The following is a 17,469-nucleotide window of genomic DNA, read 5'->3' as shown; positions in this document are numbered from 1 at the left end:
TCTTCCATTTTCTAATGATTGCTCCAACAGTGGACCTTTTTTCACCAAGCTGCTTGGCAATTTCCCCATCGCCCTTTCCAGCCTTGTTGAGGTGTACAATTTTGTCTCTAGTGTCTTTGGACAGCTCTTTGGTCTTGGCCATGTTAGTAGTTGGATTCTTACTGATTGTATGGGGTGGACAGGTGTCTTTATGCAGCTAACGACCTCAAAAAGGTGCATCTAATTTAGGATAATAAATGGAATGGAGGTGGACATTTTAAAGGCAGACTAACAGGTCTTTGAGGGTCAGAATTCTAGCTGATAGACAGGTGTTCAAATACTTATTTGCAGCTGTATCATACAAATAAATAGTTTAAAAAAATCATACATTGTGTCATACATACATACATACATTTTTAGATTATGTCTCTCACAGTGGACATGCACCTACGATGACAATTTTAGACCCCTCCATGATTTCTAAGTGGGAGAACTTGCAAAATAGCAGGGTGTTCAAATACTTATTTTCCTCACTGTATATCAAATCGTAGTTTTAAAGGGGACCTACTACAAATAGGTTTTCATGTATGATTGTTCAAAAAACATTATTTTTCACATATTTTACATTGTTGCAGCACCTCTCTTCCCAGTCGCCAGTAACATTCTGTTTATTTCCAGTCTCTACCCTCTTTCCAAAAAGCGGAGTGCATTTTGATTAGTCAGCTGGACCAGTGTGTTGTGATTGGTCAACAGCTTTGAGCATGTTTCGGAAATGTCACGCCCCATATACCATAACACAATACTCAACCATATTGTGACATGTACGTTCCCAGAAAAAAACCTCAAAACTACAAATCGAGGCGAAAGAGTGCTTACTGATAGAGAGAATACCTCCCTTTGGAGTGGTTATTTTTCATGCTCAAAAACCAACACTAAAGAAAGTTGAAAATGTAAACGGGACCCTTTTTAATAAGAGATTATAATAGCTTGAAACTTTGGGTTTTTACTTTTTTATATACATTCATTAGGGAAGGTTAAAAATATTAAAAAAATTTTTTTAGTTATGTTTACTTATTTAAAAAGTACTTATTTATAAAAAAAATTATAACAGTCCTAAATACTTCTGTCATTGCCATCACTAAGTTTTTATTTGTTATGATGGAAATAAGTGTCAGGGGAGCCAGAACAGCAGAGTTACAGTTTGAAAAGAACCGTCTGTTTATGTTCACTGATCAATGTTTAATCAATCACATAATCAATTAATCAAATGTATTTAATTATCAAAACACTAACAATTAGGGGTGTGACGAGACACTTAGCTCACGAGATAAGACATGAGATTGGGTTCACGAGAAGGAGAGAAGATTTTTGCACAGCATTTTTAAGAAATCCTCAATGACAAAATTTGTGATTGGAAAAATAGTCTGCAGGTGCATTTGAAATGTTTTAACTCATCATTCTGTAATGAATGTCATTTCAGTTCTACTTTCTGAGTATCAATTATCATATGCATTGTAAGACAACATACTCAACTGACTGGCTTATCTTCTCTCCTGTATGATTTCACACAAGTCTCTTCAGACCTTACTGTACATGAATTATGAGCTTCCAGAACTTCTGATTGAGGCTGTGTGTGACCTCCTAATTCAACTCCTTTCCACAAATTGAACATATAGAAATAAAAACAGTATAAATCTTAGTCTTTTCTTAGTCTTATTAAGTGCGAACAATAAGTGCAACCATAATCAAAGTACTCTCTCAATATTCAAAGTGCAAACAGAGACCAGAGCTAAGAGGATAAACAACACAGCCTAAGATAGCTTTGATACTGGGAGACAGGCTATTGTAAAAACTGAAGTATAACTTGCACATTAGGTAGTGTTCATAAACACCTGCCTTATTATAAAAAATATAATAAGTAGCCTAAGTACATTAGTAAATAAGCCCATATCTAATGTTTTTTATGACTAACTAACAAACTGTGAACATTGGAAAATTTTCCTGAAGTAAATGCAATGTTAAGTGACTGTTCTGAAGTTGTTTTATTGAAGTCTTTCCGCAGGTGAAACTATGACTGAGCGATTAATGTGCGCAAATCAGGGAGCTTGTGTTTGCTTTTGATTCGCGATCGCACATACTCTGTGTATAGGGATCATGACCATGATACATGAGACTTATTACGATTAATGGATGTCAAGCGTTCTACAAATGTTTAGTGAAGTTTTGTTTGTGCATCAACTGAAAACAGAAAAAAGAACTCGCTTAATCAAAATTATGAATAAAGACTAATTAAAAATGAGAAAACAATATTGTCAACCCAGTAGCCTTGCTACGATAGTCAGTGTTGCCGGTGTTACCGGTGTTCAGACTCAACCCCGGTTACATCACTTGCCCACCGTGGCCCCGCCCCACCGTCGTTTTGATTTTTTTTATAGTAATAAAATAATTTAGTTCAGTCAGAGAACAGACAATAAAAATAAAAACTGAACGTGTCTGATTAATAAAGCATGATCCGACGTGAGTCTCAGCAGCGGCAGGAGCCATTCATCAGATTTTATTCATCACATGAGCTGACTGAGATGATCGCGGAATATATGGTTTCAAAGCGAAACGTAACAGCGCCTATTTAAAGGAGTTTGTCATTTGTTTTGTTGTTGTGTTTTTCATTAAAAATAATGAGCTAATGAACCCACAATTTAAGCATTCCACAGCCGAATTGGCGCTAATTCAAAACTGAAAGTAAAATGTGCAAGACCGCACAGAGCGCGCATTTACGGACAAACTGTCATTCAAATGGCATGCGTCTCAATCAGCTCCCTAGTTCAGTAGTCATGGCACGGATCAGGACATAACTCAATGCCTGATCAGTGCCCTGACTACTGAACTAGGGAGCTGATTAAGACGCACCCATGGCCTCACAGAGCACGCATTTACGGACAAACTGTCATTCACAGTGCATGCGCACTGGCGCGTTTTCAGTTCAGTTTTCAGTTGTGTTATGAAAGCCCGAGCGGTCGTGTGCATGTTACTTTCGGTTAGATATAATTAGTGATTTAAAAGCCGAGTCAGTGATACCGGTATTACCGGTGTTGTCACACGTCAATTAACCGGTGGGAAAATTTCCTTACCGTCACATCCCTACAACCCAGTCCTAGTGCCCACACAGATGACGTTTACCTGTTTCAGCTTATCCACGACACGCCATTGGTAAATGCTAATTAAATGTAAGTGTTTCGATCAATAATTTTGGCTCTCCAAAACAGTTTCGGCCGAAAAAGAATTTTCGGTTGCCAAAATTTCAGTGCATCTCTAAGGGCGTGTTTACACTTGGCATGTTTGGTTCGATTAAAACGAACCCTAGTGCGATTGCTCTGTTAGTGCGGTTCATTTAAACGTGTGTGAACGCTGCAATCCGAACCCTGGTGTGCATTAAACAAGCGTACCATCCGAAACCGCTGAAAAGATGGGTCTCTGTCCGCTTTCAAACGAACTCTGGTCTACGTTGCGACCATACATTATTTGAACCGCACCAAAGACATGTAGACAAAACAAAAAAAGGAAGATGAGACCCTAAATAGGACAAAATTCTCACACATATTCGGTTGTTAAGTCTGACGTCACGCGGCAGTGCTTCCGGGTCCAAACGCTCTCATACCACAAGAAAAACAACAAACGGTGCTAATATACACACACAATGTGGTGTAATACCACAATAAAAATTATAATCATAACCTATTTCTCCATACCAAAATTCCAGATGGCCAGACAGTGATTCATCTTTTATAAATCGTTAAAATATTAATATCTGCGATGCTGTGAGCACAGAGACTGTGGTGTAGACTGTAAGTATTTTAAATGTTTAAGTTTTTTAAATATTTGATGTTTAATATGAATAAATAGCACTCATAAACGGCCGTTGATGGCATTCTCAAGTGAAACGAGTTGAGGCTTGGACCCAGAAATGGCGTTCCTTACCGACTTAACAAGCGGATAGGTTTTTCTCGTTATAGTCGGGAGTTTGCCCATCACAGTTCAGTACAGGCATCAGAACCGCGTCTCCTCGCAGCAGATCTTCGCTTGTGTTTGCGTGTGTGACGGAGGGATTCCTGCCGCAGTTTTGACTCCTTTACACATTTTATAAGCTCTTCACGAGTTATCAACTGGTCAAAATACCATCATATAGGCATTTATGCAGGCTACGCACATACAACGAGCGCATTTATCCCAGCACACAGCATTGTTTTGGATGTTCCATCTCAAAATAGGCAATACGTCATAAAGCCGACCAATCAGACTGTGAACGTATCCCTATGTCTTTACAGTTCGGTGATAAAAAAAAGACCAATCTGAATGCTAATCGGACAAGGACTAAATGTTTTTGGGGGTTTTTAGGGCCGGACCAAACTAACCAAGCGAACTGAACTACAAGTGTGAACACACCCTAAAAATCTGAAATGTTATTAATTTTACATTTATGATTTTATTAGGTGTCATTACCAAACTGAATAATCAGAATTAACTGTCTGCAAATTATGAAGTTATTTGAGTTCTAGCTAATTTTTGCTAGCAATTCCAAGCCGTATCCATCTTAAATGCATATATATTATTTATATATTGGCTAGAAGTAAAATAAATTGTATAATTTAATTTTAAAAAAGCAATTGTTTTTTTTGTTTTTTTTACAAATAAAACACAGTTTGAAAAATGCCACCAAGTAAAGAATTGTGTTACCTGTGTAGCAATGAGATAGAGCAGCTCCCCTAGTGGTGGAATCAAGCATTGCTTCAATTTGTTGCTCCTGAAGTTCTCCCGGATCAGTTCTGTGAACATGGCCACTGCCTGAGGAGCAAACAAAACACAATATTTTATCTATATATATAATAAATGGCATTATTTAGTTAATTAAGACCTATGAAATCAACCAAAAATGAAAATTCTGTCATCATTTACTGACCCTTATGTTGTCCCGTTCACTTTTGCAAGCAAGCACATTTGAGCTGCCATTTACCAAATTAGATGTGCTCTATGTATGTGCATTGATCAATCTTTAAATGTAAATAAAAGCCTAAAATAAATATGTTCATTTTAAAGTGATCGTGTCTCTTCAGAAGACTTGGATTAAACCACTTGATTTATATGGATTCATTTTACAACGTAAATGCACAATGCTATTTTTTAAATCTCTATTAGTGTTCCAAAGTTTATCAAAACAATTATGGATTTAGAATGACATGGGGGTGATTAAATGATGACAGAATTTTCATTAAGGGAGAAAAAAACCCTTAAGCTGAGTTTCCTGTGTCTATATTACCTATTAAAACAACACTGGGCAGGACATTTTTTAATAGCCAAAAGCTTTTCACTTGCACCACAGCTGTGAATCATGATTATTTGCTACCTGCTATTTCTAGTTGGTGGCAGGTGGCATTAGAGGATGGACATGTTCCTACTATAGAGCATTTGACTGCTCTCAAATGCTCTATAGTAGGAGGAGTCATTAAAACATTTGGTCTGTTTCCCTGCCGTTTTGGGTCTGCGTTTTTGTTTATATTTTTTAAAAAGAGCAAAATATGGTCTCCTTCACAGAGCTCTGGCCTTTAGCATTCTATTATCTTCATTCTCTCGGAGTGCTCGGATGAGTAAGTATATATGCATCTCTCTCTGCAGTTATTCTCTCAGTAGGGTGCTATGCAAATGCCCTGTTTAGCACTTTTGGCCTTGTGACTGTTAAAGTCTCATAAGTGATGACTTTGCAAGGAACAGATGTTGGCGGCTGTGTTTGATGAGTCTTGGCAGAGAGAGACGTGCAGCGATGATGATTCCCGTAACACAGGAAGAAACAAACAAGGCTAAGCTGTCTTATTCAGCACGCCACGCATGCAAAGTAATTCCTGCTCTAGAACGTATCATTATCATCAACAAACACACACACACACACATACAGAAATTTTCTTCTAGAGTATGCTGCTATTATCCACTAGACATAAACATGCTATACTGCTTTCGAAAACATCATTATCGTCGACACGCACAGATAGCATGCATGTCAAGCTGGGTATTAGAAGGTTTAAGCTGTATAGAGGTGGCCCGCTGGAAAAAGTTTCCCAGCAGGATTCCCTCAGGTGTGGGTTTTCAAACTATGAATCCAGGAACTCAAGACCGAAGAGACTGAGCTGGGTCCTATACATGTGCTCTAGTTGGCTCATTATCAAAGATGTGCAATAAACACAATTATGTTTTCTGCACTTTGCCACCTTAATACAAACAAAGCTAATCCAAACTCTCTCTCTTTTAGATTTATATGTTTAATCTCCTTGTTCTAGTCATGATTTGCACTTTAATGGGGTCCTGTGTTTAAGGAACAGCTGCCTCTGTTTGTATTCTGTGGATCTGCAGTGCATTAGCTCAGATCAACTCTATAGTAAAACACTTTTGTTTGATGTCATGTCACTTTGTCGTGCCATGCATATTAATTCATCTCATTAAATAGCTTTTTTTCCAGGAGGACAATGAAACTCAGTATGTGATATTAAGAAAAAATATAAAGATTTTTACTAGGGCTGATGATTTAATGCGTTAATTAGATTAATTAATTAGTTACGATAAAAAATAACACGTTAAAATTATTAATGCATTTAACGCACTTGACAGACCAATCGTAGGTCATTCATTTCATACACTTGATTGATGAAGACTATGATGCAGGGCAACAACTCACTGAATTGATTGACAATCACTGTGATGAAGCATTTTGAATGCAGTTAGAATGTCCCTTAGGACACAAATGTTTTCATCTGTTTTTTTATGATTTGTGCATTGATTAAAAACAATCTAAGGTGGGCTCTGTGTTGAAAGGTTTGATGAAGGGCTGTAGAATGCCCCACACAATCACAAAAATAACACCAGAATTTTGCTGTATTTTTTCCTTTATTAACTCAAACTAAAGCCCTATTCGCACAGGATTAGTATTATCTGGGGACCTTGTTTGATTTAGAAATGACCTCCCCACATCTGAATTTCGTGTGGCGCATTCGCACGGGATAAGCAAAGCCTGTGATTTTACTCGTATTTACTGACTTATCTCCCGGATATAATGTCAAGACTTTTAAATGTTTTTTGTTTCATTATAGATATAGCTGTATGATAGGCCTATATCATAAACAACAGTTCCTTACCGCGTGCTGCTATATGTTATCTTGGCATGTTGCGATAGTCGGTGTTACACCGGTTACATCACTTTCCCACTGTCGTTTTGATTTCTAATAGTAATAAAAATCATTTAGTTCAGGTAGAGAACAGGCGCTATAATTAAAAACTGAACGGAGCACAGACCAGCAGCAAGAATCAGATTTAATTTATCACGAAAGTGAGGAGCGGACAATATGACGGCGGAAGATTTGGTTTTAAAGCTAAATGTAAAAGTGCCCACTTAAGCAAGCTTGTCATTGTACTGTTCTGTTTTTGTGTTTTTCCTTAAGAAAAATATTGAACACACCTTTCAAGCAATTTGCTCCCAAATTGGCTCTAATTCTAAAGTGAAAGTATAATGTGCACAGCTGCACAGGCAATTATAACGGTGCGTGTTATGAATGCAGCCTCCATTCTTCTCGAAATATGGATAAAAATACGCACAAGAAACAAAAACCTTGAAAAAAAATTATATACGACCCTCCAAATCCTGGCCAAATCACAGATGCCGATTCGCACGGGACTAATATCACAGGACCTCTGTGTTCGCCGAAATATGGGAGGTCATTTGCAGGGGAATTTTTACTTTACAAATTACAGACATGGCCAATTTGTACGGGATTAAGATCACAGACAACCTCTGCAATTATTACAAATTACTAGAGGTCACCAGGTAATACTAATCCCGTGCGAATAGGGCTTAAGTAACGGCGCAGCACGTTATATACTCACATGCTTCAGTCTGTAGCAGAAAATCAGAGGCTGACAATCACACGAGCGAAAACAGGCAGAAATATTTGCGTGCTATTAAGGTAAGGAGTTGTATTCGTGAATATGTATCTTGTAAATATTAATATACAGCTATGATTTGATTTTTGATTCATGCCAAATAGAAATTAGCTAAAAAAAAAAAAAATGCTCTCATATAAGAATGTGCATTTATTACATGGATACATGGACATGAAATAAGAATGCGCTGTTTATCTTTGAGTTACTTTAGGATAATTCACACAGGACACGTTTTGTGGTTAAAAACGCGAGACGCTGGTCAGTGCAGGTCTAGAGTAGGGCTGTAATCAACCAGAGAAAATCTTGGTCGACTGAAGTCCTGAAATTTGACTAAAACTCGACTAAAGATTTGTTTTAAATTAATTAGCTGCGCACTGTGCGCAGTACTTGGTAGCCTTGTTGTCTGCCTAAATGAATTATAAATAAACATAAAAACTAGTAGGCTATTTGCAGTATATTAAATCATTTTTGACCTGATTATTTTGCACAGAAATTAGTCTGACACACGAGTCTGTCGGCTCTGACAGCATTGCATCACGTGCACCTGCGCAATGTCATAGCCTATTATTTCCGAAAATATAGTACTATGTTGTCAACTAGTGATATCATCACAAGAACTTTTGAGGAGTATGCAACATAATTTAGACAATTGTTTTTGTCATATGTATTATAATAACTGACAGACACTCAGTGGCGGTTCTACATTGAGTAGCACCCTGGGCAAGACCGCATTTGATTTTATTTATATTATATTAATTATATTATATTATATTATATTATATTATATTATATTATATTATATTATATTATATTATATTATATTATATTATATTATATTATATATATATAATATGCCTGTATTTCAAGTTAATTTCAAATCCATATCAGTTTATGTGGCTGTGCGCGCCCTCCCAGGAGAATCACAATCTCACCCGCGCAATCTGCCTGCACTCTTCGAGATGGATCCAGAGGAGTTGAAGAAAAGTTTGTATATTGGATAGCCGCAAATGCGGAACTTCATCGCTGAGGAAGAACGCAGATAACTGTGGTAACAAACCAAGCACAAGCAGTTCAATCGAACAGTATTTTTAAGAGGACAGAACTGAAGCTTCACCGTAGAGATGATAAGGACACATAACCATGTCCTTCATGATGTAGCCGTTTGACAGCTTCAGCTGAAGTTGTCCTTGTGTTAATGGCAATAAACATTTTTGTAAGTGTCTCTATAATGTGATATGCTAAACTGATTTTATTTCGGGTGCGGGTCGGGTGTCGGTTCTATTTCAAGCGGGTCGGGTGCGGATTTTAAACACAAAAGGCACGTCCACTTTAATAAAAAAGGAATATTTATTAAACAAGTCGGATCAAGAGCAGAAACGAAATATAACTGAAAAATAAAGCATAGACTCAAAACTAATACAAACATTAGGCTCCAAATATAATAATAAAGTGCCCAAATCCAATAAATAGGGGAGAGCGGGGCACAACCTAACAATTTTTGACTTTCTCAGTTTGTGTAAATCCAATTGGGGTTCAGAGTATTTATTTTTTCCCACATCATTTATAGCTCACCCAAAAATGAAAATTCTGTCATCATTTACTAATCCTCAAGTTGTTTCAAACCTGTATGAATTTCTTTGTTCTGCTGAACACAAAAGAAGATATTTAGAAGAATGTTTGGAACCAAGCAGATAGAGCAACCATTGACTACCATAGTAGGGGAAAAAATACTATGGTAGTCAATGGTTGCTCTATCTGCTTGGTTACAAACATTCTTCTAAATATCTTCTTTTGTGTTCAGCAGAACAAAGAAACTCATACAGGTTTGGAACAACTTGAGGATTAGTAAATGATGACAATTTTCATTTTTGGGTGAACTATCCCTTTAAAGTCATTACTGTGTTTAATGAGAAAAGCATCAAATAGACATTACAAAAATTAGCTTTAGAAAGAAATATTTTATTCAATTCAACAGAGAATTTTTTACACAAACTTTTATGCTACCACAGCCTTTTTTTCCAGAAGCTGCATCTGAATTGGTATTATATTGCTATATATTTACAGATCAAAATAGTTTGATTACCAACATTCTTCCAAATATCTTATTTTAAGTTCCACAAAAGAAAGTAAGTCATACAGGTTTGAAACAATATGAGGGTAAATAAACAGATTTTTTTATATATTTTTGGACAAAAACATTTTTGTTGTTGAAAAAAAAAAAAAAATGATGAAATGATACTCTAAATAACAAACTAAAACTGCCAGTAGGTGGCGGTAAAAGTCTAACCGAGTAAGTCAATTGGTGTGTACCAATTCACTTACTATCTGTCCTAAATAGTATTCGAAATTAGAATTAGTCCATCCCAAATCGTAATATGTTGAAATGAGTATTCCAAAGGTACCTGGATGGTCTACTTTTTCCAGAATCCGAAGTGCAGATCCTTTCACACTCTAACAGCTAATATTGCCCACAATCCATTGTGCGTTGGACGAGGATTCGAATAGAACTACAAACATGAAAAAAGTGTTGAAAATCTATGGTGGTGGTTAAGTAATGAGCTTTGACTATCAGTATCTAACCTGACGAAAATATATTTATTAAATATTATCCACAATATATATTCATCTGCAACAGCATAGTGAACCTTTGTAATGATATGTTTGGTCATTAACTTATAAATGCATCATTATGCAGATTGCAAAAAAATGAGAGTTCTCCACATGAAAAATCCACAACTGGCATATCAACGTGCTATTACATTTCTCCTCAAAAAGATATGAAAATAAATTAAATTGAATGTGGAGGATTTTAACTGACAAGATGATTGACAGGGTAGTTTAAACGGTGACAGGATGCACGCAACTAAGCGACAGAGCTGAGCAATAATGACGAAGTATGTCCCAAGTTTGCCTACTCTTCTGCTACACACTCAAAAGTATGTAGCCTACTTTTTCTTCACAAAAACAGTACATACTTTTAGGGCATAGTATAAGGTGAATTGGGATGCAGCAATTGAGTCATCATTTCATTCATTTGATTTGTTCAGGAACAAAACACCACTGTGTGTTGCTCGGAGACGCAAAGTTCCGGCTTTGGGTAATATAAAGTTGGTGAAATCGAGGGAAAAAATTATTATATTGGGTCTAAAATAGAACACAATATTAACTTCTTACCATAACTAATTAATTAAATTAACTTAGACAAAAATTGAATTAAATCAAAAACCATAATTTTGTGTATTTATTTATGAATTAATTTACTTTTAATTTGTGTTATTTTACCATTTGATGACTTATTTTACACAATCAAAATTGAAAAATAAGATAGTGACCAGAGAACAAAAACCGACAAAATAAAATGTATATTGATATAAATCTATGTATATTTGTATCTAAATCTATAATTGATTATTATGTAAAGTTGAAACAGAGTTCATGAAGACCATCAAATATTGACAAGGGGTGGAGAGAAAAAAAAATAAAAATCAGATGCATCGTGATTCTCTCTTCAACATTTCTGGATAGATTCTGAGAATTTTACAATCGATTCTGAGCTTAGTTTTTAACTGCAGATGCGTGATGACGCTGCGTGTGCTTTAGAAACACCTGTATTCTGCTTGCTTCCAATTCCTCACACACGCAACACTCCAATTTTCCATAAAATATTTATTTAATAAAGTTCAGAAAGGTTGAAGTGAATTACAAGGACATTTGCGGGCTTCATTGCACAGGATATGTGCTGTTAGAAGCTTTGCTTGATGTTACGCTTGCAGTCTCGCCCGCCGGTATTTTCCTTTAAAAAAAAAACTCTACGAAGCATAATTTATGTCGTTTGGAATATTGTGGGCTTATATATTCAAAATATGAAACTCACTGACAGAAGGCTGCTTTCAATTTCAAATGCTCACGTGCGCTTTGTGAAGACCTTGTGCATGCGGCTGTGCGCGACTGTTTGTAAGAGGTTAAATGTACTTGCATCTCATGCTTTTATGACGCGAAACGAAAGTAATGTAAACACAGTCAGTTTTGCCGTAAGGGATTAAACAGCAGGACAAACCACATCTTATATTTCAAAAGAGATCTGTGCATTAGTGTCTATGATGTCATCAGTAATAAATCACACAACAGTAAAGATGAGAAAGAGAAAAATCCCTTACAGCTCTTGAATGGAAAACATTCAGACACTGAAAGCATTATTTGTGTATTGCTGTAATATGTTTCTTTGTTCCCCTGTATTATTTGGGTTACTACTTGCTTTTATGTTTTGGGGGAACTCTCACAGGAGCGCGCGCAGAGTAACGGCCGAGCTCAGTATTTTGATTGAATAATACGGTTTCTTTCACGCAAAACCTTAGTATGCCTCCTGAACACTTTCCATATATGGCGTGCAACTCACTATATCATTACGTGATACTTTTGTTTATTTTTTGTAATGTTTTAGCCTGGTCGCTATCCACTGCCATTATAGGAAGGAGCGCGTACAGGACTATTTTTTAAATTTCAGTTTTTGAGGTCCGAAAAAGATAGAAGGACATTGGGCATTAGAACAACAGAAGGATGAGTAAAAGATGGCTTTATTTTCATTTCAGGGTGAACTATCCCTTTAATGAAAAACACAACAACAAAACAGTACAATGACAAACTCACTTAAATAGATGCTTTTGCATTGCGCTTTGAAACCAAATCTTCCGCGATCATCTTGTCAGTCAGCTCCTCACTCTCGTGATAAATTAAATCTGACTCCTGCTGCTAGTCTGTGCTGCGACTCTCGTTCGGCTCACGCTTTATTCAGCAGACACATTCAGTTTTAATTGTAGCATCTGTTCTCTAACTGAACTAAATGGTTTTATTACTATATATAAAAAAAATCTAAGCAATGGTGGGGGCGGTGCCACGGTGGGCAAGTGATGTAACCGACAATCGCAGCAAGCCTCGCACCAATGTGAACATGTGAAATTTTAACTGGCACATTATCATAAAATTATCGCATTTATGACCATTTTGGTCGCAGTCTAGAGCCCTGTACTAACTAGGAAAGTCACATAATGGATCTCTTTGTCCAGTGTTCCATTTATCTAGAGAGTAGATCCATTTATCTAGATCAGTAAAAGAGCCCAAATGCAGAAACTACCAAAGTTAATCTGAATCAATATCCACTGAAATGTGTGTTCACACTATCCTTACCTCAGTTTAATAAGTGTCTAAAATCTCTCTAATAATGTAATTATTAGCGTTGGAGTAAATGGATGAGTGGAGGATTTTATCAGCCAGCATATTTCTCCCTACAACAAATTTATATTAGGAGTTTGTCTGAAAGTATTCCAACTTCACTATTTTCTAAAAAGCGTCACACCAAAAACCAGATTTAAAATTCAGATTCCTAACAACAGTATCGACAATGTGAGACAAAGGACACGAGAAGCAGAAAGTTACCGTTGTGAGATGCAGATCTAATCAACTGAAGCTCAGAGAATCAATATCATTCCCTGAGTCAGTCAGACAAATGCAGTCAAACTGTACGGGTCTCAGACGTCCAGCGGGCAGAGCGAGGGAGAAACAGAGTGCCCTTGATACTCTCTCACTGGTTTCCAATCGCACCGATACTCTTGTGTGCTACTTAAAATTCAACTCTGAAATATTCACTCCCTCCGGCACAAGACGCTGCAGATGGCGATGCCTTTATGCGCTGACAGAATCTGGATTTAAAATACATTTCTCTATGAAATATATATATGGAAGAAGTAACTTTAAAATGACTTTCCAGAAAATGGTTTACCATCAAATAAATAAAGTAGTGAAAAAAAAAAAAAAAAAAAAAACTGGCTCATCCCTGTGGTACCTCCTTCAGATGGCTCTGCTGTAATTCTTAGCAGTGTGTAATGGGATTGGTCAGGGGAAACAGTCAGGCTCTTCTGAGAGTAACTGTGAATTTAGGCTAGGGGCACGGGGGATTGCCGGTGCCAAGGACAATGATTAATTTACCACTTCATTAGACTAGTGCTCAAGTATTCATGGCGAACACAGACACAGAGGGTTTTATGGAGGATTAGAGAGCGAACGAAACGTCAGACGGAGAAAGACCAACTGTTTTTGGGTGGATGTAGACAGAGAGAGAGAGAGAGAGTACAAAGCAAAGGAAAGGAAACTTTTCTGAGATGAGACTTGTCTGCTCTACCTGTAATTCTGTAATTTCCTTCCTCCTGCATCAAGCCCCTGTGCGACATTTCTATTTATAGAAGCTTTTATCGTTGCCATGACGATGAATTATCCTAAGTTTCTTTTAGATGATGGATACTGCCTATGGCTGAACCTTACCTATGTGGATCCTCTTATTGCAAAGCTTCAAGCTCCCACAAACAACACGCATTGCAACCCAAAATCCATATTGTGACTCTTTTGTAGTACATTTCTCAAGAAAAACATACAATTAACGATGGAATGCACTACATAACTTTTGTCCAGATTTTTGCAAAGAATTGCACACTGGACGAATCAATGCTCAATGCTGAAAGTCAGATCTAGTCTGCTGATTTTAGGCAGTCGCAGTTGACGATTTCATAGAAAATCGCACCGAGTATGATGGGCACACACTTCAATTTTATTTAACTTTAGACCTATTCCATCCAGTCGGAGGAAATAAAACAAGCCTTGCAGTGTAAACACAGTCAAACAGATCCAATTATTTGACTATATCCGTTTTTGTTTGTTTTTTTGTTCTGCCTGTTAACATTCACGTAAAACATAACTCGTATTTCGATATCTGCGTTTCATTAATCCCTGCCAAACTAGAATAACTAGCTTTCAGCGACATGGTTGATTATGGGGTTTTGAATGGCCACATAAAAAAAATGTATTTACATAATTCACGTCGGGTGGTTGTTTGACTTTAATGCACACCAGATATGATTATCCCACTTATACCATGATCACTTGCCAGCATGTACAATTTTAAGCTGTCATTGATGCTTGCAGCACAAAGTTTGACTGAACAGATACAATAATGGTGACGTTATGGGGACAAAACATCCTCACAAAGACGGCAACATCTGAAATCCTTGCCCTTGTGGGGACATTTTTTTGGGCCCCATGAGAAAAACAGCTTCATACTAACTGAAGTTTTTTGAAAATGTACAAAGGCAGAACATTTTCTTTGATGGGTAGGTTCAGGGTTAGGGTATAGAATATATAGTTTGAACAGTATACCAATAATTATGTTGATGGAATGTCCCCATAAAATATGAATGCTCAAAAATGTATGCGTGTCTGTGTGTGTTTGTTTTTTGTGATTTACGAGGAGACAAATTTGTATAATGACATGGGCCTTCAATGGTATTACAACATAAACATAAAATGCTTGCATATGCATACATTGCATGCGTCCTCATATTTAAAATAGCTTTAAAAACATACTAAACAATGTTTAATTAAAAATGTAAAAATGCAGAATGTGTTCTGTGATGGGTAAGTTTAGGGGTAGAGGTTGTGTAGGGGGATAGAATGTACAGTTTGTACAGAATAAAAACCATTACGCCTATGGAATTTCCTCACTTAGATAGCAAAACAAGCCTGTGTGTGTGTGTGTGAGTGTGTGTGTGTGTGTGTGTGTGTGTTTTTTTTTGTGAAATATCAGGACACATGTGTATAATGACATGGGTATGACATAGGTATTACAAAAAGGTATTCCCCACTTTTCAAAATGCTTATAAATCACACAGAACAAGGTTTTTTTCACAGAAAGTAAACTGCACAGTCTCCTGTGAGGGGTAGGTTTAGGGGCAGGGGCAGTGTAAGGGGATAGAAAATACGGTTTGTACGGTATAAAAACCATTACGCCTATGGAATGTCCTCACATTTCACAAAAACAAACGTGTGTGTGTGTATTACCATTGCCAGTGCAATTATTTCATAAACAGGGATGTTATCTCCTCGTTGCTCAAAAATATAATGTAACTTTCAGTAGCGAAGCTATACATTTTATTTATAAAATGTAGGGTTGGGAACCGAGAACCGGTTCTTATGCAGAACCGAAACTGATTTTTGAAAAATACCAGAACCGCGCGAAATTCCTAAGTTTCGGTTCCGAAAACGGTTCTGGTGCAATGTGTGTGCGAAGCGCTGGAAGCGTATCCTTTCATAGCGAGTGACAGCCAGTGTTGCCAACTCCGTGATTTTCCCGTTTTCCACTGTTGCCGCGGGCTGTGTTTCATGTCCGCGGGTTGAAACGATTGTGCAATTGTGCGGGTTTTGTTGTGAAAACCTGGCAACCCTGGCTCACCTCATCATGAATATTAATTACGTTGCCTGCCGCTTCCAGGAGGGCAACGCAGTTCAGCACTGAAAGCCCTCGCGCTATTTACGGTTTTGCGTCAGATATTTTCTCGTTGACCACCAGCATAGCGAAGAGAAAGTCACAAGTATGGATTCATTTCCAAAGAATGAATGATAATGAAGCAAAATGTAACACGTGAAAAGTTAATAACATGCAAAGGAGGCTGCTCTAGCAATTTGACAAAACATTTGCTACAGCACAAAGTGCCTCAGGGCTTACCAGATTTATAGTGAAAGGCCTATATATATATATATATATATATATATATATATATATATATATATATATATATATATATATATATATATATATATATATATATATATATATATATATATATATATATATATATATATATATATATATATATATATATATATATATATATATATATATATATATATATATATATATATTTGTCAACCGTTGAGTCACCATGGTTTAGGTAAGCGTTTAGACACAATTACCTTTGTAATGCTGAATTGCAATTTATTATTTACAAGTTCACTGAATAACTGAATTACTATTAAATTAATATATAACTAATTAATAAATATAACTAATAAATATAATTTATAACTTGGTTTTATTCAGAGACAGAGAGATAAAATGTAATAAGACAATTTCAGAGGTGTTCATTTGAAAAAAAAAATGTGTTGCAAGAATGGCTTAATTAATACTGTAATATATGTACAGTACAGGACTTTTTTGACATTGCCAACCTGTAAATAAATTTTAGAGCAAGTAATAAACACAAAATGGATTGTTTGAGTTGCGTATTGTGCCTTTTTCCTTTACCACTATTTGTTTAATAATTTTAATGGAACCGGAATCGGAACCGGAATCGTTAGGCGGAACCGGAACCGGAACCGGAACCGGAACCGGAAAATTTCTCACGATTCCCAACCCTAATAAAATGTACAGGGCATTGGCTCAAAACATGTTTCTATGATCCTGAATGTTTCTGTCTGTGCCCAAAGTTTCCGCCTCAATAAAACACAAGAAAATATATCTTTGTGGGTAAATGTTTCGCCCTCATCTTGAGGTGGCTTGGAATTCCAGTGAGAATCAGATATACGCGTTTAGACGTGGGTCAGATGTCCAGATATCAAACACATTTCTGATTTAAAACCACATTTGGAAGTGACTTAGAACAGAAGCAAAAAAATGTATTTTTGTTTACA

At 36.6% G+C, this 17,469-nt stretch overlaps 1 protein-coding gene across 1 annotated transcript in view; it reads right to left on the bottom strand.

Moving 5' to 3' along the window:
- ulk4 (unc-51 like kinase 4) overlaps positions 1-17,469 on the bottom strand; it is a 264,458-nt gene that overhangs the window by 220,319 nt on the left and 26,670 nt on the right. Inside the window, exon 17 of the mRNA XM_079837455.1 lies at positions 4,711-4,818. Coding sequence (XP_079693581.1) covers positions 4,711-4,818 — 108 coding nt within the window. The remainder of the gene's footprint in view (positions 1-4,710; positions 4,819-17,469) is intronic.

This window comes from Gobio gobio, assembly GCF_949357685.1.
Source record: "Gobio gobio genome assembly, chromosome: 15".
Lineage (NCBI taxonomy): Eukaryota > Metazoa > Chordata > Actinopteri > Cypriniformes > Gobionidae > Gobio > Gobio gobio.
This window is presented reverse-complemented; position numbering and strand designations above follow the sequence as displayed.